The following is a 25,541-nucleotide window of genomic DNA, read 5'->3' as shown; positions in this document are numbered from 1 at the left end:
TGAAATTGTACTCAGAATGTAACACCATTGCCTTCCGTGTCCATGTAATCCCAAGCCACTAAGATGACTTGTTCAAAGAGCTGCCCAAATATTTTTCTTGTTGCATCAATGGTTGAATTTATTCAATAACCTGTCTCTTTCAGGAAGGATTTCCTTACATCCAATGTCAATATTTGTATTAGTGCCTCTCGAGTATTTTGGTAAAAGGAACTTGTTTTATTTATTTATTTTTTTGCGCTAGTCCTGGGGCTTAAATTCAGGTCCTGGCCATTGTCCTTGAGATTTTGTACTTAAGGCTACTGTTCTACTATTTTAAGGCATAGCTCCATTTCTGGCTTTTTGGTCGTTACCCATTGATACAAGTCTCAGAGATTTTCCTGTCCAGGTTGGCTTTGAACTGAGATCAGCCTCCTGAGTAGGTAGGATTAAAGCCATGAATCACCAGCGATTGGTGCAGGAACTCTTTATTCATTTAAAAATTACTTATGGTTCCAAGGAGCTTTTATTAATGTTAAAAAAATTTCTGGGGGTTTTGGTATTGTACATATTACAAGTGACAATTGGGGTGTGGGGTATAAGAAGACAGGAGAAAACAGATCTGGAACAGGATGGCTCCTCTGGTCCTCTCAACTGTTCCTCCCACCAGGCTACTTGACCCCTGAACCCCACTCTCACAGGAGTTTTATCTGGTTAGATTCTGGGTACCAGCAAATAAAAGGAGGACTGAGCAATACATCCTCAAGACAATGAAGTATTCTCAGGCAAAAAATATCGAAGAATTGAGTTGGCTATAACAGAATGCTCCTTCCTCCCTCCCTTTGTCACATTACTTGAGAGCCTAATTGACAGGCTACAAATACACTGTTGAGACCAGGTGACTGATGTTTGTAATCCTAACACAAAGGAGGCTGAGATCTGAAGATGGAGGTTTAAAGCCAGCCCAGGCAGGCAAATTCTGGAGACTCTTACCTCCAATTAACCACCAAAAAAATAAAAATAAAAACAAAAAAACTGGAAGTGGAGCTGTGGCTCAAGTGGAGGAGCACTAGCCTTAAATGAATGAAGATAAGCGGTAGTGCCCAAGCCCTGAGTTCAAGCCTCAGTACCAGCACAAATACAAAAATAATAATAATAATTCTGACACTTTCACAATGACTTACTGGTTTCAGAGTGCTTTCACATTCGGTACTTCATTTTTTGCTACAACCAATGAAGGATATAGTTTTATTTCTATTTTACAGAACAGAAAGCCGAGGTTTACAGAAGCTGCATGACCCGTGCCAAGGGTTAAATGACTGAGCTGAGACCAAACCCAAATCTAATTTTCTAAATATCCGTGGCCAAAGTTCCAGTGCCAGGTGATGCTATTTTATAAGACAGAGAACCTTAAAACAGCCTCTTCTTGCTCCTTTTCCTCCTCCTCCTCCTCTTCCTTCTTCTTTTCTTTCCTCCTCCCCTCCTTTTAAAAATCCTCTTCTGTTTTCCTTGTCCATCTTCCTACGGGGTGAGGGAAGCCCCGTCTGTGTAGGTGATCCTCTAAGAAAACAGTTGCTGTATTGGCTTTGGTCTGTGTGGTGTGAAGGGGGTGAAAGTGGGTTCAAGTTGGCAAGGTAATCATCCCTTTCCAGCCCGGTGATGAAAAGGGGGTCTGGGCGGGAGCTGGAGGGAAAGCCGGCCGGTCCCCCGCGGGTAACGCGAGGCTGCGCCGAGCACCCTCGCTTCGGGATGGGATGCAGCAAGTCCTGGGCTTGAAAGGCTCCCCTAAACAAAGAAACAACGAAGTAAAAGTTCAGCAGCAGGTTTAGCAAAGTTCACAAAGAGGTCGCCCATCCCTGCTAGAGCGGAAGCGCCTAGGTCACTCCCCCCCGGGGACAGAGCTTTAAAAAGCCGGGTCTGGACAGTCCGCGCTGGGCACGCCCGAGACGCCTCAAAATTAAAAAAAGGAACTACAACTCCCATGAAGCCTGGCGGCGCGGGCGCGGATGACGTAGCCTTCACGGATTGGCCCCCTCGGGGCGGGGCGCGCAGGCCTTCTCCGTGGGGCGGGGCGCAGGGCGGGGCGCGGGCGGCTCGGCGGACACGCCCCCTCTCCCGCGGCCCCTTCGGCGCCTCGCTCCGCCGCCGCCTCCTCCGCGCTCGGCGGTCGGTCAGAGGGCCGGAGCGAGAAGATGGCGAAGACGTACGACTATCTGTTCAAGCTGCTGCTGATCGGAGACTCGGGCGTGGGCAAGACCTGCCTCCTGTTCCGCTTCTCGGAGGACGCCTTCAACACCACCTTCATCTCCACCATCGGTGAGGGAGGGGCCGGGGCTCTGGACGCCGGCGGGGCGGGAGGCGGCGGGGTGACAAATGGGGGGCGGATACTGGGAGAGGGGCAAGCTAGGGCTTGGGGCCGGGGGTGGGGGAGATCGGGGAGCTCGGGGGCCACCGGGAGGCTGGGCGGTGGGAACCGTGGGAGAGGGAGAGGCAGAGGGGCGAGGGCGTGAGGCAGAGGGGCGGAGGGGCAACCAGGACTCAGGGGGCTTGGGGGCAGTGAGGGGATTCAGGGCCGACCAGGAGGGGGTTCCGAGGAGACCAAGTGCGTATGCCTGTGTGTGTGTGTTTGGTGTGTGTGTGTGTGTTGGGGGGGTAACGGGAAATCTCAGGGACAGAGAAGGGGATGCGAACATGGTGTGAAAAAGACAGGAAAGAGGAAGGAAGCGTGAAAGGGGGGAAATGAAGGGTTGAGGAATGAGAGGGGACCCTGGAGTCCAGGGACCGGAGGACACGAGGGAGGAGAGAGAGGCGCGATCAGGCCATCGGAAGGGAGTGGAGGGGAAATGAATGAGAGACGAGGGGGACAGGGGGGGGGGGACACTGGTTATAAGAGGTCTGGGCAGAGATGCCACGGGAGAGGATGGGGAAGCGTGTGTGTGTGTGTGTGTGTGTGTGTGTGTGTGTGTGTGTGTGGAGGGTTAGGGGGAGCAGAGGACCACCGGAGGCTACTTGGGCAAAGTCAAAAGAAGCTAGTAATGGGACCCCCCCAAAAGGAAAGGGGAAAGCCAGCATATGTAGTAAAGAGAGGTGGATAGGGAGAGGAAGTGGAAAGCGATGTGGGGGTGCTGGACTTTCCCAGTAACTGGGGAGGGGACAGTGGTGGCTCTTTCCTCTGTACTTTGGGGTTAGGTTAAGTGCAGGAGAAGGTAAAAAGTGACTCTTGGTGGAATAATGTGTATGGAGCGTGGAATTGTGTGGAGGATTAAATCGGAGATTGGTGACTTTGGGGGGGGGAAATGATGTTGTCAGGAAGAGATGGGTTCACTCCTTTCCTCCCATCTCCGGAAAAGCAACACCTCAATTGTTTAAATTCTTGAACTTGAACGCTTACTAAACTCCCCAAGCCAAGGAATCGATCCTAATTTCTGCTTACTATCCTATACATTTTGCTTTGGTTCTAATTATTACTTGTTAAATGAATCACAACGTGTGACATAACCCCTAATTACTTCCAATTTATTCGAGATTTTTTTTTTTCTTTTCTGATCTTGGCTAGAAGCTGCCTTTCCTTACATTTGTAGAGAAAGACATGGTGTTCAGGTAACAAAACCTCTCACTGAGCCATACAATAAAAGCAAATAAAAACTGATTGTAAACCACTTGTGGATGTGATCGTACCATCATTTCCCTTGTTAAATAGCTTCAGTTAATTAAGTACCTCAAGATTTTTAGCTTTTGGTTGTCTGGGTGATATTTCAAGCCTCTCATAGCAGCTTATTTAGACATCTTTCGAATGGCTGTTACAGCCTATTTCGCCATGATTTCTGGTTTGGGAAGTAATTAGGAGCTTGAGATTTGGCAATACGTGTGTTTACATATTTCTGTTGTAAGGATAGTTTGTCTGTTTTTTTAAAAAGGGTATTTGGGTATAGAGCACTTTTCAATTCAAGTATTGGGAAATGCTCTTACTGGTTTATTCTGATCTCTTTCGTGCAGATTGAATGGTTTAAAGCTTCCTGGCTGGCTGTTGTGATGTCTGGATTTAGGGGAAGTTTGAGTTTCAAGTTCTTGGCAGTCAGTTTTGAGTGGGACTTTTTCTTTTCTGAGGAAGCAGATTTTTAAATGTCATCTCTCAAGTGTATTTGTAAGAGATTTGTTGGGAGCTGGTACAGCAGCTAAAAGGACATTGGTTTTTGACACTGGTGGTAATCTCGAAATCCTCAGTAACTCTTCTCCATTGGTGATTGTATACTGAATTACAGATGATAAGTTAGAATTTCTAACAGGTGGAGTGGGTAGCCTTGGTACAGCCTACGTGTGTCCCTCCCAGAAGTTATTTCTTGCTTTGAAAGTGAGCAAATGTCACTGATCCAGTTTCTGTTAAATTCCATGGATGATTTTTGCTTTTTAATAATGTTTGTTTGTTTGTTTTTTCTTAATTTTTGTCCCACGTTTTCTGTAAAAGTATCTCCTACCATATAAAAAATAGCTTTTAAAAATTACTTTTCTAGCCTAGTGCTGGTGGCTCATCCCTGTAATCCTAGCTACTCATGAGGTTGAGATCTGAGGATCATAGTTTGAAACCAGCCTGGGCAGGAAAGTCTGTGAGATTATCTGCAATTAAGCACCAAAAACGCTGGAAGTGGAACTGTGGCTCAAGTAGTAGGGTACTAGCTTTGGGCAAAATGGTTCAGGGACAGTGTCTAGGCTCTGGGTTTAAGCCCTAGGACCAACACATACATACAAGAAAATTACTTTTCTAAGCCAGGTACTGATGGCTCATTCCTTACAATCCTAGCTACTCAAGAAGCTGAGATCTGAGGATTGCAGTTTGAAGCCATCAGGCAAAAAAAAAACTCTGAGACTCTTATTACCAATTAACCAATAAGAAGCCAGAAGTGGAAATATGACTCAAGTAGTAGAGTACCAGCCTTGAGCAGAAAAAGCCAAAGAGAGCATAGGGCCTTGACTTCAAGCCCCAAATACCAGCACACTCATCAAAAATTTCTGGAAAAGGAGTATAGCTTAGTAGTCTAGCATGCACTCAACATATATAAGTTCAATCACTAGTACCCTTGACAATAATAAAACCATATTTTTTCACTCTGAAGGATTAGAATCTTGCTTGCGGATTTTTAAAGAGATGATTGAAATGAGCTTCTTTGTAGGGTCAAAACTATTAAAATGTGTCCTGCCACAATGTGGAATAGGAGGTAGACATTAATGGGCTGAGCCCTTGGGCTTTGTACTTCCTGTATGGTAGATGTGGTAAAGAGACTGTGAGCTGTGTCTTCAGTTGACAGGGAGGAGGGGGCATCCCATACCTCTTATTCAGCCCGTGAGCACCAACCAGAAGTGGTCACACCACCTTCAAATAGTAGAAGAATTTATATACTTGACACTCACTGCCTTAGTTGTTGAAATCAAACTGGGAAAATAAGATGAAGGTGTGCATCCCTCCACTAAAAAGTTTCACATATTCTTCACTGACAAAAAACATAGACTTCTGTGGTATGCGTATCTCTAGCAGTCATGTCCCTCACCCAATATCTAGGACCGGAAGTTGAAATGACAGTTGGTGGCCCATTTCTTTCCCAGTCATATTGTTTCTCAAATGACTGACGTGTGTAACTTCCTCGTTTTTTTTGGTGACTGGGAGTTGACAAGGTCCAACCCAGCATGGCTGACAAAACCCGATAAGCTCTCCATCACTGGAGAGATCATTTCTTAATGCCTGGGTTTGTGTGTATTTGATAAGATGGGTACTTGGTTTGGTTTCTTACCATGGAGGTACATTTTAAATCTTCAGTTTGCCTTTTTAAAGGAAGTAGTTTTCTTCAGAAACTGTCAATAGCAGTTCTGTCATGAGGAAAGAGAGACGGTCATTTTGATTCTAGATACAGAAGTCTCTCTCATGGTACTAAGGTCTTACCCCTTGCAGTCCTTTCCTTTCTAGTCTCTGGGGTGGCGAAAGGTAGATCTTTTCTCTGACATATTGGTGATCTTCCAGCATATCAGTTAAATAATAATTGTTAACCATGGAAAAGGGGCATTTTTTTTTAATGTACTTGAAATTATAGGCCCAGAGTAGGACCAACTGGATTTTCAGTACAAATGTTTGAAAAGTTTTTGAAATCTCTCTAACTCCCCTTACACAATTGTAATGAACATTTTTGTTGTTGTTGTTCCGTGGTGAGGCTTGAACTCTGGGCCTGGTTAACTGGAGATGAGTTTCATGGACTGGCTTTGAACCAAGATCCTCAGATCTCAGCCTCCCGAGTAGCTAGGATTGCAGGTGTGAGCCACTGGGGCCTGGCTTATTGTAGTGATTTTTTTATTAGCATACATTAGTTGTATAAGGAAAGTCTCATTGTGTCATTTCCACACATACCTGCAATGTATGGGGATCAAACTTACCCCCTCTATCAGTCTCCTTTATCCCCTTGCCATTTTTTCAAACAATCTCAGCAGTTTTTGTGGTTCTGTTTACATCCATGCAAATAAACGACTTAAACTATATTCATTCTCTCTCACCCTGTCTCTAGTCCCACCCCCTAATTAGCATTCAGCTAAATGCCTGTAGAATATAACCTTAAAACACTAACAATGTTCTCTATGGGATATGGACATTTTAATATTGATATGAGGCAATGCTAGTGTATTGAAATAACATTGTTTTTAAAAAAAGAAAAGAAAAAAGGTAGCCCAGCTCTGCCCTCCAACAGGACAATCTAAATGGCTTCTCCTTGCCTGTCTCCACTGCCCTGCCCCCTTCTTCCTGTTAGGTATTTCCTGAGTGGTTGCATTATTTAGTATAGTCATAGTGTGACATCAGAAAAGAGTCTTAGAAATGATCTACTTTATACCCTAAGTCACTCTTATAAATGAGAAGGTGAGGGGCTGGAAGGTGGCTCAGTGGTAGAGCGCTTGCCTTGCATCCCTGAGGCCCTGGGTTCGATTCCTCAGCACCACATAAGCAAAAAGAGAAAAGCCGGAAGTGGTGCTGTGGCTCAAGTGGTAGAGCGGTAGCCTTGAGCTGAAGAGATGAGGGACAGCGCCCAGGCCCAGAGTTCAGGCTCCACGACCGGACCCAAAATAAATAAATAAACAAGAAGGTGAGGACTTCATTGACACCCTCAAAGTCTCATACCCAGCCTCAGGTAGACCCCAGATCAATTTGCCACTTCAGTAGGCGCTATTTCTGATCAGTATGATCATCTCCAGAAATATTAGTCATCTGTCTTTTCCAAAGAGGAACTAGATTTTGTATATATGTCTTTGTGTGAGGAAAGTTAAGCTGTTTCCACTTTGATTAGTGGTGTTTAGGGAAATGTTAGTGTCCTCAGTGGCAGGGCGCCCTATAAGTTTATACTGGGATAACTCAACAAATGGCTGGTGGCCTTTGCCCTTTCTTTCCATGTCTGTAGTTTCAGGTTAAGAGATCAAAGTGCATTCCGCCATTAAAATTCCTTCCACGTGCAAAATAACTAATGTAATCATTTTAATAGCTGCAAGGTGGTAATTATGGTGCAGCTATGTCTCATTAGAACAGTTTTAGATCTTTTATTTGGTAACTAACATTGCATATTTTCCTTGGGTTCACTTTCCTTAAAATCAGGGTTAGTGCACAATGGTCTGTGAGCCAGATGTGGCCAACGGGTAAGAATGGTGTGTGTGTGTGTGTGTGTGTGTGTGTGTGTGTGTGTGTGTGTGTTCCTGCACATACACATGTCAGTATGGGGGCTTGAACTCAGCACTTGGGCACACTGTTCCTTAACTTTTGATGAAGTGTGGCACTCTACCTCTTGTCACAGCTCTACTTCTGGCTTTTTGCTAGTTAATTGGGAGATAAGAGTCTCACAGACTTTTTTTGCCTTGGTAGGCTTTGAACTGTAACCCTCAGATCTCAGCCTCCTGAGTAGCTAAAATTACATTTGTGCAACTAAAAACACAACTAAACCAACCAACCAAACAAGAACAACAGCAACAACAACAAAATGGTTCCCAGCCTTTGGTTTTTCCATTCTTTGAAAAAAGGTCATTATAGAGTATAACAAAGCAATGAAGAGTATGTAGCAGATTGTATGTGTCCCTCAGAGCTCAAAAATATTTACCAACTGTTCTTTGTAGAAGAAGTTTTGTTGACCCTTGGTGAAAATTAAAAACTGTTTTTGGCTGGTAGCTTTTCTCAAGACTTACTGACTGAAAAACAAACTCTGTCATATTTACATTTTTATCCAAGATGATATCAACATTTGGCTGAGCATAATCCAGATATGTAGAGCAAGTTGATTTTAATTTTCCGAGTTGTTTTCCTTGGTTTCAAGTTCTCAAGCAAAAATATGCAGAGAACAGGCAAGTTCAAATTGAACATTTTGTGCACCACAACTTCATTTAATGTCATTTAAAGCTGTCAGAAAACTTCCATCTAAGTAATAGCGAGGATAGCAAGAATGGATCAGAAAACTTAATTCAGTACTGGAGGATGAAGGGTTAAATTCATCTCCATTTGTGTTGCAGTGAATGAAAACAGCCTTTGTGCAAATGAAGGATGGGTGTGGGGAAACTGAGTCTTGGGTACAGATGTGGATCTGTCTTAAGACCTAAGTGTACTTTGATGAAGAGTTTCACCAGCTGTTGGGCGGGCGGACAAAGCAGAGGGGGTTCACTTGGCAACAACAGCAGCATTGTTTGGATGCACTAAGAAAAAGCTAGTGCAGAATAGGTTTGGCTGTTGACGCAGAGAGGAATAAGTCTAATCTTTGAAGACCTGGAGAAATTCAGTGCTTCGTTTTTTGAGTTGAACCTGAAAACTGACTCTGAAAAGAGTGCAGGAGGAATGGACGCAGACCAGGCTGCTACAGGCAGGGCTCAGGTCCGGCTCTCCTTTGTGTCATGTAGGGAAAATTTATAGGCAAGTACATTTCATAGCAGAGTGAGAAGAGGGTTGGAGTGGGGCTGAGGAAGTGGGTTTTAGGCAGTGAAAGTGCTGTAGTGATCAATAGAATGTAGATCAGCAGCATCTGAAATGTAAGTAGCATGGAAAGACGAACCAGGAAATGCAGGATAAGAGTAATGACTGTTGGAAAATGGGTCAGGACTGCAAAAGCAAATGGGTCAGGTAGGAGCTGTGAATTAAGGAAGAGGGCCAGGTGCTGGTAGCTCACACCTGTAATCCTAGCTACTGAGGATTGTGGTTTGAAGCCAGCCTGGGCAGGAAAGCTGTAAGACTTTTCCAAGTAATCACCCCAAACCACCAAACAGTTGCTCAAGTGTTAGAGCACCAGCCTTGAGCAGAAAATTAAAAAAAAAATTAAAAAGCTAAAGGAGCAAGGTGCTGGTGCTAGCTACTCCGGAGGCTGAGCGCTGAGGATTGTGGTTTGAAGCCAGCTCCGGCGGGGAAGTCCATGAGACTCTTATCTTGAATTAACCACTGAAAAGCCAGAAGTGGGATTGTAGCTCAAGGGGTACTAGACTTGAGCAAACACACACACACACACACACACACACACACACACGCAGGCACTCTGACACACACACACACACACACACACACACACACGCAGGCACTCTGACCCTGCAAGTATTGGCCCAATGAGAGTGGCAGGGGGTGAGGGGGTGGGGAGAGTGTGTGTCATAGCTCAAGATAGCCTGAAAATTTTCTCATAAGAACCCCAAATTTGGGCTGGGAAGTTGGCTCAGTGGTAGTGCGCTTGCCTTGCATGCCTGAGGCCCTGGGTTCGATTCCTCAGCACCACATAAGCAAAAAGAAAAAAGCCGGAAGTGGCGCTGTGGCTCAAGTGGTAGAGTGCTAGCCTTGAGCTGAAGAGCTGAGGGACAGCACCCAGGCCCAGAGTTCAGGCCTCACGACCAGACCCAAAAAACAACAACAACAACAAAAAAAAAAAAAAAACCAATTTTAAGCCAGGTGCTGGTGGCTCATGTCTGTAATCCTAGCTGCTCAGGAGTCTGGGATCTGAGGATCATGGTTTGAATCTAGTTTGGGCAGAAAAGTCTGTGAAACACGTTTTTTTTTTTTTTTTTGGATGGTCCTGGGGTTTAAACTCTGGGCCTGGGTGCTGTCCCTCAGCTCTTCAGCTTAAGGCTAGGGCCCTACCACTTGAGCCATAGCGCCACTTCCGGCTTTTTCTGTTTCTGTGGTGCTGAGGAATCAAACCCAGGGCCTCATGCATGGGAGGCAAGCATTCTACCACTGAGCTACCTTCCCAGCCCTGTGAAACTCTTTATCTCTAATAAACCACTCAGAAAAAAAGCCCAAAGTGGTGCTGTGGCTCAAGTGGTAGAGCACTAGCCTTGAACAAAAAAAGCTCAGGGACAGTGCCCAGGCTCTGAGTTTAAGCCCTTGAACCAGCACATCCAGAAAAAAACTACAACAACAACAAAAAAAATCCAATTTATGGGCAAGTAAAAGAACAACAAAACTGAGGGTATTTAATCTGTGCGTCAGAAAGCTACCAATTTATTAAAGAAACTCAATGGCCAAGACTATATGGGGGTTACAGCACCCTTTATCAGAGCTATTGTTTGCATTGTAAAAGAAAAGAAAACTTTCTAAATTCTTCTCATCTTCCAGGTAGATGATCATGTCCTGCATCTACCTGCCTTTCCTGGCTTCGTGGTCTTGTGGGAGTAGTTTGTCCTGTGGAGGTCCTTACTTCCTCCATCTGTGATAGATTACAGTGATCGGTACCTACTGTTCAGGATTGCTGAGAGTTCCCTAAGGGAAGTGTCAAGCCTGCATTAAACAGCTGCACAGTGCATGAATGACTGGATAGTTGGGTGACTTTGAAAGCATCGTTGAAACTATAAAGCATTGCATGGCTTCGTTATTCTTTCATAGTGAGTATGAGAGATGATCAGATCATGTCTGAGTTCAGATGAAGAGTACTTAATTTCAATTGTTAGCCCCCCCCCCCCGAAAAGCATCTCCCTCAGGAGAAAATGCTGTTTCTCTTCCTATAATTACTTTGCAAGGGTTGTTTTGGAATATGAAAGATATTTCACTTATCTCTCAGTCTTCATAATGAGCTGTTTTAATGCCCTGCTTCTATGCCCCCCCCAACATAAATAGCAAATACAAACGGAGTGAAATCACTGGGTTTGCATTAGAAGAACCATTTCAGCTTTGTCTCTGCCCATTAGCTTCCAACAATGCAACAGATGCCTGTTAACAGTCTCATGCCCAGTTTTAATTAGCAGATGGTGCTGTGTTTGTGTCTGTGATCTGCCGGCCCTTGTTTGAGTGACAAGCTAGTGAGTAGAACTGGACTGGGTGTTTGGGACAAACACAGCGGATTCTATATTTTAAAAAGATGTGAATAAACATTTTATATATATAGGACCACTCATCTACCTCATGGGAGAAGAGTAAAACTGATTTGTATCATTATATTTTCTACCCTTAAGATAAGAAAGAAATGATAATATATTTGAAAAGGAATGGCCATTTGATAGTTTCACTTTTGTCTTGAGATTGGTCTGAAGTGGCTTTCATTAAAGACTTGATCTAATATTTTGGCAAGATATACGAAGAGAAACTAGGATAAAGAGACTTTAATAGCAAGCGGAGGAATATGCAAAGCTGGGGTGAAAATGTCCGTTTTGGTGGACTGGCAGTGGCTCCCCAAAATGTTGTATCCTAAAAAGCTCTGAGGTCTTTTCTGAGGGCTGTGATGGGTTCCTGACCTCTTCTATTGGACAAGGAGATAGCAACATCTTATATACATGTTCACCTCTTCCCTTCCCTCCCCTACTTTCCTCTCTCCTTCTTTCCCTTCCCTTCTTCTTTCCTTTTTGGTACCTGTACCAGGGCTTAAACTCTTAGATTCACCCTCTGGCTCAGCTTTCTTTCTCACAGTTTATGCTCTACCTCTTGAGCTATGCTTCCAGTCTAGCATTTTGCTGGTTAATTGGAGATAGAGTCTTTCAGACTTTTTTTTTATTTTTGGCCTGGCCTGCCTTTGAACTTCAACCCTCCAGGTCTCAGCCTCTTGAGTAGCTAGGATTACAAGCAGAAGCCACAGGTGCCTGACTACCTGTGTTGTTTTTAATGTGAACAGTTTGCTCTCCAACATGTTATGACTAAAAAAAATCTCAGTATTAACAGACATATGTCCTTTTCCTATATCTAGTTTTATGTTTTGGATTTTTCTTTCGGATTGAAATGCATAAAAATCTGAAAGGAATTTCACCTAATTCCTGAAGAGGAAGAAAGAAACCTGCTCTTTTTGTAGTTATTAAGAAGCCACCCTGCTAGCTATGGTATCATATATCCCCTACCCTCCCTCCCCCATTTCTCTCAGATTGAACTCAGGGCCTGGGTGCTTTCCCTGAGTGTTTTTGCTCAAGGATAGTAGTGCTCTGGCACTTTGAGCCACAGCTCCACTTCCCATTTTTTCTGGTGGGTAATTAGAGGTAAGAGTCTCAGGGACTTTCCTGCCTAGGCTAGCTTTGAACCACAGTACTCAGAGCTCAGCTTTCCAAGTAGCTAGGATTATAGGCATGAGCCACCAGTGCCCAGCTATGGTGGGGTTTTCTTGCTGACATACCTGTAGCATTTTAGCATGCTGAATGAAGTGCTTTGTTGTGTGCCTTTAGCTTCACCTTTGACCATTTTCCTAAGAGTTGCTATCCTTCTCAGCCCAGAGTTTTATTTCTTGGTTCCTGGGATAAATGGTAAAGGTCTATGTGACATGTTCACCAAATTGAGACTTGCTGTTAACTAAGGTGGCGCTCAGTGTTGTTGTTATCTGGAGACAGCATGGCAGGATTTCAGAACTCATTGCAAAAATTGGCTTAGGTGTGGAATCCCGCCTCCACATGCTAAAACCTAACCCTGGAGCAATGAGGCAGTGTGTAGTGTTGCCCAGCTTTCTACTTTCAGAGCTGGGACTGGGGACTGGCAGACCTGCTTATATCACATTCTAGTTTTGCATAGTTTGGCCAAGAATGTGACAGTAATTGTTTGAATATATCATAAATTGCAAGGACACTCTCTGAAGATAAATGGTCAGGAAGTGTGTGTGTGTGTGTGTGTGTGTGTGTGTGTGTGTGTGTGTGTGCCAGTCCTGGGGCTTGAACTCAGGACCTGGGCCCTGCCCTTGAGCTTTTTTGCTCAAGGCTAACACTCTACCACTTGAACCACAGCTCCACTTCTTGTTTTTTGGTGGTTAATTGGGTTTCACGGATTTTCCTGCATGGGTTAGCTTTGAACCATGATCCTCAGCTCTCAGCCTCTTGGGTAGCTAGGCTTATAGGCATGAGTTACTACCACCAGGCTTGTTTTCTTTTTGTGCTGGTACTGGGACTTGAAGTTGGGTGGGGTCTTGAGTTCTTGCTCAGTTTGCTTGTTTAGCAGGTGCTCTGCTACTTGAGCCACACTTCCAGCCCAGATCCATGACAGCTACATCTTTCAGAACAGGGACTGGAGTATACCATGGGACTCTGTGTTGGGCACTTAGCCCTGATACCTTTCAGTGGTCTGGGAGAGCTATGGAACTGACCCACAAGCCCTTGGGAAGTATGCCTGGTTGGAAGATGAACAGCCTCTTTGGACAGGCCTCAGTAATAGCTAATGCTAAAGCAGGCTTTGTATTGTCTGTTGGCCCAAGAGGTCAGTGGACTTGTGGTTTGGGGGCTGTCTCTTGGCCTGAAACCTCGTCCCTTAGGAAGCCATCGAATATGTACACAGCAGAGTGGGGCCGAAAGGACAGAGTTTAATTATGAATCTGACTCTTGTGAAAAGGAAACTAATTAGATCAGAAGTCTCGGCATTGTCTCCCCACATGGGGCCATTGGTTTGGTATGCTTGTCTGCTCTTGGCCTTAGATACACTGTCATTTTGCAAAGCAGCTCCTTTAATTGTGAGCTTCCTTCCTTTAGTAAATTAGGTTTAATTTTCATGTTAGCCTGTCCTTTTTTGGGGAGTGAAATTATATCTACTGTACCTTCTGTTTCTGAGAGTCTGCTTGGCCAAGTTTCCCTCCCTCTCACAGTGCATTGTAAAGCAGACCAACACTTGTTTTGTTTGTTAACTCCGAAGTCTGCAGAAGGCCACTGTGAGCCAAGAAGAAAAGCCCGAGCTGCGAACTTGATTGGCAAAGTTGACTTGCTCAAAGCTGTGAACTTGGCCCTAGGGCAGGCTCTGGGTCTCGCTCATTCAGCCTCTGCTGTCCTGATTTCTCCTGTGGCACTGGCTTTTTCTCTTCTGCCCCTCAGACATCGGGGCGGTGCTGAGGGCCTCCTGGAGGCAGCCTGTGGCCTGCTGACAGGAGAATGACTGTGTGCTACAGTAGAAAAGACACTGATAGATTTCAGCCTTAGCCTGTCATTTCACACACAAATATTCCCTTGAAAACTCTGGTCCTGAGATAACCAGTGGAAAAAGTAGGCACAAGAACTCAACAGATGGCTGAGTGTAGGTGGCTCATGCGTACAATCCTTAGCCACTCAGGAGGCTGAAATCTAAGGATCGTGGTTCAAAGCCAGCCCGGGCAGGAAAGGCCATGAGACTCTTATCTCTAATAAACCACCAGAAAACTGGAAATGGCTCTGTCTTCAAGTGGTAGAGCACTAGCCTTGAGCTGAAGAGCTGAGGGACAGTGCACAGGCCCAGAGTTCAAGCCTCATGACCAACAACAGCAACAAAAGAACTCAACAGATATATACATATTAAAAAGAAGTTGGAGTTTTTGACACAGAAACGGCCAAGTTCAAATACTCATTCTAAACCAGGCAACTGGTGGCTCATGCCTATAATCCTAGCTATATGGAGGCTGAGATCTGAGCATCAAGGTTCAAAACCAGCCTGCAGGAAAATCTGTGAGACTCTTTATCTCCAATTAACCAACAGAAAACTGGAAGTGGTGCTGTGGCTCAAAGTGGTAGAGCACTAACCTTGAGCAAAAGAGCTGAGGGACAGTGCCCAGGCCCAGAGTTCAGGCCCCATGACCAGACCCCCCCCAAAAAACAAAAAAAACCCAAATTGTATACCTTTATTGTCATTATTAATTAATACATAACATTTTTATATTAGACATAGTCACAGTTCAGAAAGAACCACAGCCTCCAAAAGTCACAATGATTTGTTGTGTATTTGTCTTAAGGAAACAAAGCTGGTGATTGCCTTAGACAAAGGCATTTGTAGCTATTTAATTTATTTTTTAATTTTTTTATTACTATGAAAATACCGTACAGAGGAGTTACAATTACATGGGCAAGATGAGTACATTTCTTATCAAGCATTGTGGCTTCCTCCGTTGTTTTTCCTTCCTATCCCTTCCCATATCCCCCCTCCCCCAAGAGCTGACATTTATAGAGTGCTAGTTCTATTTTTGATGTTAACATTTCTCATGGGCCAACATAGTTCATCATCATCATGTTTTTCCTGTGCTCTTTGGTGGTTATCCCCATTTTCTAGGCAAGACCATTGAAGCAACTAATTGTTGAATGTCTAGAAGGGACCAATGTTTCAGTTTATATATTTCAGCTTGATGCTCTCTGACTTTTATTTTTTCCTTTCTTCCTTCCTTCTTTCCTTCCTTCCTTCCTTCCTTCGTTCCTTTGTTCCTTTCTTTCTTTCTTTTTCTTTCTTTTTTTTTGTCGGTCGTGGGGCTTGAACTCTGGGCCTGGGTGCTGTCCCTCAGCTCTTCAGCTAAGGCAAGCGCTCTACCGCTTGAGCCACAGCGCAACCTCCAGTTTTCTAGTAGTTTATTGGAGATAAGAGTATCACAGAGTTTCCTGCCCGGGCTGGCTTTGAACTGTGATCCTCAGATCTCAGCCTCCTGAATAGTTAGAATTACAGGCATGAGCCACCAGTACCTAGCAGTTCAGTGACTTTCTGAATGAAGTCTCCTGAGTTTTAATGAGTTTGTTTGCATACACTGGACAATATTTTAAATCATGACATTCTTAGTAGCTGATTTTTTTTTTTGGGGTCCGGTCATGGGGCCTGAACTCTGGGCCTGGGCGCTGTCCATCAGCTCTTCAGCTCAAGGCTAGCGCTCTACCACTTGAGCCACAGCGCCACTTCCGGCTTTTTTCTTTTTGCTTATGTGGTGCTGAGGAATCGAACCCAGGGCCTCGAGCATGCAAGGCAAGCGAAGCGCTCTACCACTGAGCCACCTTCCCATCCCAGTAGCTGATTTTTAATATGGAATAAATTACCCAACTTGGAAGTTAGTTAATAGGTTTGGCTTTATCTAATTATCAATATGATGATACTTTAATCTTAGAGAAGTCATTAATCATACTTTTATGGTGTCTTGATACATGCTATTTCTTTTAATCATTAAACTGTCATTAAGAAAATTGGGGAATTAAATGTTGTCAGCATAAGCATAAAACATAACCCTCTTCCCAACTCTTCTTCTTGTGATATTTAGTAATAATCTTCATGGGAGGAAGAAAACCCAAATTTGGTGTGATTCTGTATAGTGCTACCGTAATCCCAGTACTCATTGGGAGGTGGAGACAGGAGGATTTTGAGTTTGAAATCAGCCTGAGCTATGTTGTTAAGATCCTATCTCCAAAAACAAAAGAAATATGGGTAAGTAGGTAGATAGACAAGATTTTGCAGGACCAAGAGTCAAAAAGGGCCTCAAATGCAGTGGAAGAGAGTAGATTTTATCCCAACAATAGTTTTTACTTGCAGGGAGGGTGGAACATTTGATTTACAATGGCAAAGGCAGTAGTTTTTTTTTTTTTAGGGTTCAAAAGCACTGAAAAAAACTTTCGGGTCCAGTTATTTCCCTAAAATGATATCCCCCCAAATTATGTTGCTTAAAATGTCCAGATTCTTCCAGATGCTGGTGGTTCACACTTGTAATCCTAGCTACCCAGGAGGTTGAAATTTGAGGAGCATGGTTAGAAAGTAGCTGAGTCCGGAAAGTCCATGAGACTCTTACCGACAATTAACAACCAAAAAGCTGGCAGTGAAGGTATGGCTCCAGTGGTAGAGCACCAACAGCTAAGGGATAGTACCCCAGACCCTGAGTTCAAGCTTCAGTACTGATACACACACACACACACACACACACACACACACACAATGTCTAGATGTTGAGAGTTGTCTATTCTTTTGAAGTTTTAGGATATGTGATATTCACTCAGTACCAAAGAGCAAGAAGAGCAGAAGCTTGCAGGGCTTATGTTGGAGGTCAGAAAGCACCGATCGCCTCTGCAGAGTTCACACATCTGTGCTCAGCCACATGGTATCTGTCGTGGAGTAAATACACCCGCACTGTCTCTAACTTCGTCCTGAGAATGGATCTTGGGTCCCCTCTGCAGAAGTGACAGTTCATCCTGAAGCACTTATACACGCTTCAAAGGACTTGTCATTGCCCATGGTCTTCTTCTAGATGAGACATCGATAAAATCAACCTGATTCTTTTCCACCCTAAGTATTCACAGTAATAAGTGCCTGCCAACTTCATTTATGCACAGGCGTAAATGTACTGCTCCGGCACGTAGGAAGCCCTCAGGCAACGCTAGTGCAGTGCTTCTACAGTTGACTGGCAGCCAGTGGCAGTCTCCGTATGTCCTTCTCAGCCCAACAGATGACTCCCCCAACCCCCATTTTCCTGAAATCAGGTGTTTGCTTAGCATCTTTTCTTGCCATCTCTGATTTCTGTTTGTTTTTCTCATCTCATGTTTCTTTCACCCTTCTCTCCAGGAGCCTGTGCTTAACTCAATGGAGATTCTTTCTTTTGTTTTGTTTATTTTTGGTCAGTTTGTGGGGCTTGAACTCTGGGCCTGGGCGCTGTCCCTCAGCTCTTCAGCTCAAGGCTAGCGCTCTACCACTTGAGCTACAGCACCACTTCTGGTTTTCCGGTGGTTTATTAGAGATCAGAGTCTCTCAGACTTTCCTGCTTGGTCTGGCTTTGAACCGAGATCCTCTGATCTCAGCCTCCTGAGTAGCTAGGATCACAGGCGTGAGCCACCAGCGCCCAGCGTCAGTGGAGATTCTTGGTGTAATACCTCCCCACCTTCCGATGCCTGGTTCTGGTGGTTGTTCCCTTTCTTTCCTCCATCTGTCATAGCTCTTTCTCTCTTGGTTCTCTTTGCTCTGCTTTCAACCTTGTTCAAATTGTCCCTGTTGTTTTTGCTTTTTTATTTTGTATGCTAGAACTAGGGCTTGAACTTAGGGCCTGGGCAGTGACTCTTAGTTTTTTTTACTCAAGGCTACCACTTGAACCACAGCTCCTTTTCTGGCCTCTTTGGTGGTTCATTGGAGATGGGTCTCATGGCCTTTCTTGCCTGTGCTGGCTTCTAATCATGATGCTCAGATCTCAGCCTCCTGACTAGCCTAGGATTAACAGGTGTGAGCCACTGAGCCTGTCCCAATTCTTTTTTTTTTTGGGTTGGTTGGTTGTGGGGCTTGAGCTCTGGGCATAGGCACTGTCCCTGAGCTCTTTCACCTCAAGACAAGTGCTCTACCATTAAGCCACAACCCCACTTCCGGTTTTCTGGTGGTTAACTGGAGCTAAGAGTCTTGTGGACTCTCCTGCCCAGGCTAGCTTTGAACCATAATCCTTAGATCTCAGCCTCCTGAGTAGCTCAGATTATAGGCATGAGCCACCTGCGCCCAACCTGTTCCCATTCTTATAAAGCAGTCCTGCAAACTTAATAGTCTCTGAGGTCTCCTATCTTCCCTCCTTGCCTTTGTGAACGAATTTTATTTATTTATTTTTATTTTATTATTTATTTACTTATTGGTCAGTCATGGGGCCTGCACTCAGGGCCTGGGCGCTGTCCCTAAACTCTTTTGCTCAAGGCTAGCACTCTACCACTTTGAGCCACAGTGCTACTTCCAGTTTTCTGGTGGTTAATTGGCAATAAGAGTCTTATGGACTTTCCTACCTTGGCTGGCTTTGAACTCTGATCTTCAGATCTCAGCCTCCTGAGTAGCTAGGATTATAGGCATGAGCCTGTTCCTGCACCTGTCTGCCTGCTCATTCATCAGCCCCTCAGCATCCTGTTCCACCCCCTTAGAACTGTGCTGTCCTGTCCTCATGTCTTTGTCTTTTGGCTGAACAGCATTCAGCAGCCAGTGGTCCTTTCTCAGCTCTGCCTTACTTCGCCGCAACAGCCGTTGGCACCTTGTGATCAGCCGCTCCCTCACTTTTAGGAATTGTCTACTCTGACTTCCTTAGTCTCTGGTCTCATTTTACCTTCCATGAAAGCCATTTTCCAAGGGGCTCGTCTTCTTTTTTTCTCTCTCTCTTGGAAATTAGACGCTAATGCAATTTGCAATCATGCCTATCTGTGTGATTCTCACGCTACTGCATGCATGTCTCCTGTCGGATCACCTGCTCCAGGAGCAGGCAATAAGTGTGTTACTGTTCTCCATAGCATCTATGGAAGCTAGACCAGCTAGACCTCATAGCTCCAAAGCGCTCAAAAGCCTCCCCCCCCCCCCCCGAGCCAGGTACTGGTGGCTCACACCTGTAATCCTAGCTACTCAGGAGGCTGAGATCTGAGGATCATGGTTCAAAGCCAGCCCGGGCAGGAATGGTCGTGAGACTCTTATCTCCAATAAACCACTCAGAAAACCAGAAGTGGCACTGTGGCTCAAGTGGTAGAGCGCTAGCCTTAAGCTGAAGAGCTGAGGGACAGTGCCCAGGCCCAGAGTTCAAGCCACAAGACCAAAAATAAATAAATAGCCCCCCCAGTGATGAAGATGTCAACTTATCCCTTTTCACTCCTTCCACCTGTGACTCCCCAACTTTCTAGCTTACACCTCTACCCTCTTTTTGTTGTTGGTGGTGGTTTTTTTTCCCCCCTTTCGGTTGTGAGGTCTGAACTCTGGGCCTTGGCACTGTCCCTCAGCTCTTCAGCTCAAGGCTAGCACTCTACCACTTGAGCCACAGCGCCACTTCTGGCTTTTTCTGCTTATGTGGTGCTGAGGAATCAAACCCAGGGCCTCATGCATGCAAGGCAAGTGCTCTACCACTGAGCCACCTTCCCAGCCCAACCTCTGCCCTCTTAAGTGGTCTGAGCTTTTCCAGTCTCACCAGGGCCACGTGATTTGCCCATTCCATCCAACACACTGAGCAGGTGAGTTTTAGAGTGCAGCCCTGATTTTGGTTACTTCCTTACTCAGCCATTAAAAACCTTAACTTTACTTTTGCTTAATTGAATACATTGTCCCTTTGCTTAATTGAATACATTGTCCTCAGTGGCTCATTCTATTCCTTCTCTCACAATGTGGCTTTGTTGAAACATTGATTTCGATTTCAATTCAACAGAGGCCCTGAAAATCGATCTCCCCAAGAATAGGTCTTAGAGCCTGTCACTTGCATTCTTAAATTCAGTTTTTCTTTCTTCTTTGTCTACCTCTACCCTCAGCCTCAAATTCTTTCTTATTTTATTTTTTCCAGTACTGGGAATTGGACCCAGGGTCTCACCCTTGCTGGGCAAGCACTCTACCACTGAGCTACATCAACAGCCCTATGTTTGAGCATTCTTAATTTTGAGACAGGTTATAATCAGATTGTCCAGGCAGGCCTCAAATACCTAATTTTCCTGCGTCAGCTTCTAAATGAGCTAGTATTACAGGTGTGTACCACTATGCCCAGTTAGAATAAGCACTTGGAGAGATAGATAGGAACACACCAAGGCCTGCTGAGATATGTCTGAGGCTACCTACAATGCTATCCAAGTACCTTCCACTTCTAGTTCCTGGCCTCCTTTGTAGATATTTTCAGCTTAAAAAATTTTTTTTTACCAAAGTACTGAGATTGCTTAAAAGATTTTAATTAATTAATTGATGCGTGCTAAGCATCTTTGAGTCAGCATCCCAAGCCCCTGAGATCATTCTGGACTTGGGGAAGAAGACAGGTTTCTGCCATGGAAGACCCTAAAAGAAGTAGGAAGAGTATGCCACTGTGCCCCTCCCCCATCTTGTCCTGCCCTCTGAGAAGAGGTGGATGGTTAGAGAAAATATCACCATTTTGGTGCTGATGGTGGGTTACAGCTATGGGCCACTTTTTAATCTTCTTTTTCTAAGCTAGTGGCTGGTTTCATGTCAGGTGACAAGGAAGCAAATAAAAGATGAAAAACTGGATTGTTCTCTTGTAGAGAAGGAAGGTCTAACCTCCCAAGTATATCTTAGCATCGCTATACAATCCTGCCTGGTCAGCTTCTAATTAGCTTTGGAGAGCCAGAGGTCAGCTCAGTCTGAGGTAACTCAGGGCCATATGGTATCACTACATAAGTGAGCCACCAGATAGTTTTTACAGCATCAAAAGCTAAAAGCAGTAAGAGTGGGGGAGAGAGCTCTCGTGTTGGTTTGAAAGTGTGTCTTCTCTGCAAAAGCCCAAGTAAAATGGAAAGATCAACTCTGCTTTTAGCCTCCTGTTTTGTGTTGAAATCTTTTTGGCTGTATGGCTAACTTTTTTTTTTTTTAATAAGGAAACAAATAATAGAATATCCGGAAACAAATAATAGAATATCCTTTGTAGACCAGAAATAGAGAAAGTACTGAGCTCATGGGGAAACACTTCACAGATGGTCTTGAAACATAGGCCTCATTTGGGTAAATTTGTGTCTCCTTACGTGTTGGGAGATTGGAGGATTACTGTTTCCCTTCCTCAAACATCGAAACTGGGATCTACCCCACACTGTACCCACTCCCCACACCTCTCTGTGACAAGCTCATCTAGCTGGATTACTTTCTCAGTTTTTTTTTTTTTTTTTGCTGGTCATGGAGCCTGAACTCTAGGCCTGGGCGCTGTCCCTGAGCTCTTCAGCTCAAGGCTAGCACTCTACCACTAGAGCCACAGTGCCACTTCCAACCTTTTCCGCTTATGTGGTGCTGAGGAATTGAACCCAGGGCCTCATGCATGCAAGGCAATCACTCTACCACTGAGCCACCTTCCCAGCCCACTTTCTCATCTTTGATGGTCTTTGAACAGGAAAGGGTATTTTAAGTAAAATGACTTCAGAGCAAGCCTGAGTTTGAAATTCTTGTCACAGAGCTTTTTGGCATTGTACTTAGCAAATGATTCCTTTAAATATGTCTTGCAGGGCTGAGGGTGTGGCTTACGGAGTAGAACACTGGTCTAGAATGTGTGAGGCCCTGAATTCCATCCCCAGTTCTGCCAAAAAAAAAAAAAGTATCTTGTTAAAAGTAAAAATTAGCTGTGTAGAGTTCAAAATCAATCTTCACTTAAAATAATGTGTGTGTGTGTGTGTGTGTGTGTGTGTGTGTGTGTGTGTTTTGATCAGCTTCACATTTTCTTTAATGTCACATAGTGTGGGACAGTGGAATGTCCTAGTTGAACATTCAATATCATTGACAGGCTGTCTTCCCTCACAGGACATTGGTGTCCTTCCTTGTGAGCTGGTGTAGATCACAGAAAACTACCAACCACAGAAACTTGATCCCCAAGTTGTTCTTGGATAGGTCACCTTGTTTTCAGTTTTGAAAACCTGGGGTTGTAAGACAGAGTTGTTAGAGAGGGATTTCACCAGTACATTTTCTGTTTCAGATCAATGTGCAACAGTGACTCATTTTGCTTGGAAATTTTTAGTACTAGAAAATATCACTTTCAGCCAGGATGAAAGGAAATAATAATTATTTCTTCTTTCTCCTTTTTCTTTTCTTCCTTCTTCTTCCTTTCCTCCTCCTCCTCCTCCTCCTCTACCTCCACCTCCCTTTCCTTCTCCTCCTTTTCCTCTTCCTCTATACCAGCACTGGGGCTTGAACTCATGGCCTGGGGCACTGTCCCTTAGCCTTTTCACTCAGAGGTTTATCACTTGAGCTACACCTCCACTTCCAGCTTTTTGGTGGGTAATAGGTGAAAGGAGTCTCACAGGCTTTCCTTCTGGAGCTTCGATTTGAAACATGATCCTCAGATCTCAGTCTCCCGAGTAGCTAGGATTATAGAGCCACCAGCACCCAGTTATGGGAAGGGAAATTCTGATTGGGGATCAGAGAGAGCTAAGAGGTAATACTGGTGATTTGCCCTTTCAATTTTGATTCAGATTAAAAACAAAACAAAACCGAATCCTAACAATGGAAAGTCTTATAAAATACAAAGTGATTTTCTCAGTAGACAGGAAAATAGAAAAGTCACCTCTGAGAATGACCAAAGGATGGCGGGGGGACAAGGAAATTATTATGTATTTTTTTATACATGGTATATAGCTTCTGGTCTTCCCCCAATATCTTCCTAATCACTAATATTTCCAGTGAGTTTCTCCTAGATGCATGTATGAGTAGAGTAAGACCAGGAACATTGAAACCTGCTCTCGGAAGGCCTGGCCCCATGTCTAACCATTGCCAGCTGTTTGTATATGATTCACTGTCCCTTCAGAGAGGGAGTGACATATGGGAATGAAGCATGATGTCATTTAGCCTGGCTTGCTTGCACGTTTGCAGAATGTAATTAAAAGCACATGTCATTATCAATAGTTAACTCTGACTCTGTGTTAGGTTTTTACGAGACTCTGCCAGAAACTAAATCATGTTTTAGTGTCTCGCTCTCCCTCCTGTCTTCTTCCTCCCCTCGCCCCTCTTTGGAATCAAAAGGGAACTTTCTAAGTCCTGACTGCTCTTATTTCAAAACTAGGGACATTTCCAACTTGTACGCAGATCCAATGTATATTGTATCTGAGATTGTAAGTTGTACTAGGTAATTTCTTTCTGACTTCTGCGTTCAAATAAAGTTGGGTAGAGATAAATGTCTTTTAGGTACTAGTTTATTACAGGTAAGGGTGTGGAGGGTAGCTGTGAGGAGGATTAGGGTATAGTCCTGTGATTTAGGTCTCTGGATTGGTGCTGAGTAAATTATAGTTCTCCACATAGCACCACTGCACTGCCTGAAGAATTCCTTGTCCAGACCAAAAAGGGCTAGGGATGTGGCTCAAGTGGGAAAGTCTCTGTTTTGCAAAACGTGAGGTCTTAGGTTAAAACCCAACATCAGCAACAGGGTTTTTTGGGGTCCAGATTTCTTCAATCGCTAAGTTTATCCTTCACCTGAAATTCAGGCCTCCTTTAAATTCAGCAAGCGGTGTCCTTTTGACTGTAGGTGATAGGGATTTTATTTTAAATATAATGATAACTTGAAGTTGTTATGTGGACATGTACATACCATACACACACACCAGCAGCAGCAACAGCAACAACAACAACAAACTTCCTTTTGGTTATAAAGAATTCCCCAACTGATTTTATTTACATGGTATTAAAGTTGAAAATGGGTAAATCTCTTTCAGGTACTTTTCCACACCTTTCCCCCCCCCCCTCTATACACTTAGTTCCATTTTTCCTATCTTCTTCCTCTCTACCAACATTGTGAACTGTAGAGATTTTTCAGTGTTTCCAAACTTCATCTTGTCATTTCTTTCTGGATTTCCCATTGTGGGAGGTTGAGGGTCTACTGTTATCTAAGAGCTTAACCTCAGCCCACTGAGGTGTTAACTTCCTCGAAGATGGGTGTGTCAGTGTCCAGCCCTGTCCAGAGCCCTTGCTCTGACAATGGATGTGACCAGGGAAATTCTCCAGTTTCAGCAAAGTTCATTTCTCTGCTCTTATGTAACTCTTGAAAGAGGAGTTTCTGCTTTTGAGAGTTCATGTTTCTTACTTTCTTTCCCTCCTGACTGCATACCGTGGTGTTTTTTCCCCCAAATAAACAAAAAATATTTTTAATTGAACATGCATATGATATCGCGATGCTTTTATTTGTTAGTTGTGTTTTGTGCCAGGACAGGGGCTTGAACTCAAATCCTTGGTGCTGTCCCTTAGCTTTTTCAAAAAGCTCAAGGCTAGTGCTCTAGCACTTTTGAGCCACGTCTCCACTTGTGGTATTTTGCTGGTCAACTGGAAATAAGAGTCTCAGGGACTTCCCTGCCTGGGCTGGTTTTAAACCTGGACCCTCAGATCTCAGCCTTCTAAGTAGCTAGGATTAAAGGTGTCTCTGTTTACTAAGGATTTTGTAATTGAGCAGAGAGCCTAGAGCTCTTCAGCCTTCAGCATCACTGGGCTGAGTCTACGATCTCCACACAATTCTGAGCTGCTTCCCCATTCCAGACTCCAGGGATCCGGGCTGTTGCTGTGTGGGATGGTTGCAACGTGGGCCAGGGAACCTAGACATCACTTGTGATTACTCAATGCCAGGGCCCAACCTCCCTTGTGTCCCCCCTCCCCATCCCTGTCTTAGACTTCTTTCCTCTCTGTGAGGTACTTTCATGCTAAATCTCACCAATGCACTGATCTTATTTTAAAATTCATTTGGATACTTCTATTCTGTTGATGTGAGTGTTCCAAAAGTTGTCTTTGGATTTCTTGCATTTGAGTTTAAAGCCATCAAATATAAAACTGCTTATGGTTAGTATCAAGTTTGCAAAGATGAGGAGGTAGTTTCCATGATGGTGTGAAACTGTGCTGGATTTGACTAATCCCTTTGCTGTGTTATATTTCTATGTAATCTCAGAGATGGAGAGCTCCTGTGTGATCGACTCTGATGTTTGTGAAATGAACTATCAAAAGGAATGTTCTTTGTGGTTTATTCTGAAAACTACCCTAGATCCTCAGCATTTTC

The 25,541-nt window shown here is 44.2% G+C and overlaps 1 protein-coding gene across 1 annotated transcript in view; it reads left to right on the top strand.

Annotated features, from left to right (window-relative positions):
• Positions 1-2,106: 2,106 nt before the first annotated feature.
• The window catches only part of Rab8b (RAB8B, member RAS oncogene family), a 60,936-nt gene continuing 37,501 nt past the window's right edge, over positions 2,107-25,541 (top strand). The window contains exon 1 of the mRNA XM_013010152.1: positions 2,107-2,292. Coding sequence (XP_012865606.1) covers positions 2,169-2,292 — 124 coding nt within the window. The 5' untranslated portion in view covers positions 2,107-2,168. The remainder of the gene's footprint in view (positions 2,293-25,541) is intronic.

This window comes from Dipodomys ordii, unplaced genomic scaffold, assembly GCF_000151885.1.
Source record: "Dipodomys ordii isolate 6190 unplaced genomic scaffold, Dord_2.0 Scaffold11, whole genome shotgun sequence".
In the NCBI taxonomy this organism is placed as follows: domain Eukaryota; kingdom Metazoa; phylum Chordata; class Mammalia; order Rodentia; family Heteromyidae; genus Dipodomys; species Dipodomys ordii.
This window is presented reverse-complemented; position numbering and strand designations above follow the sequence as displayed.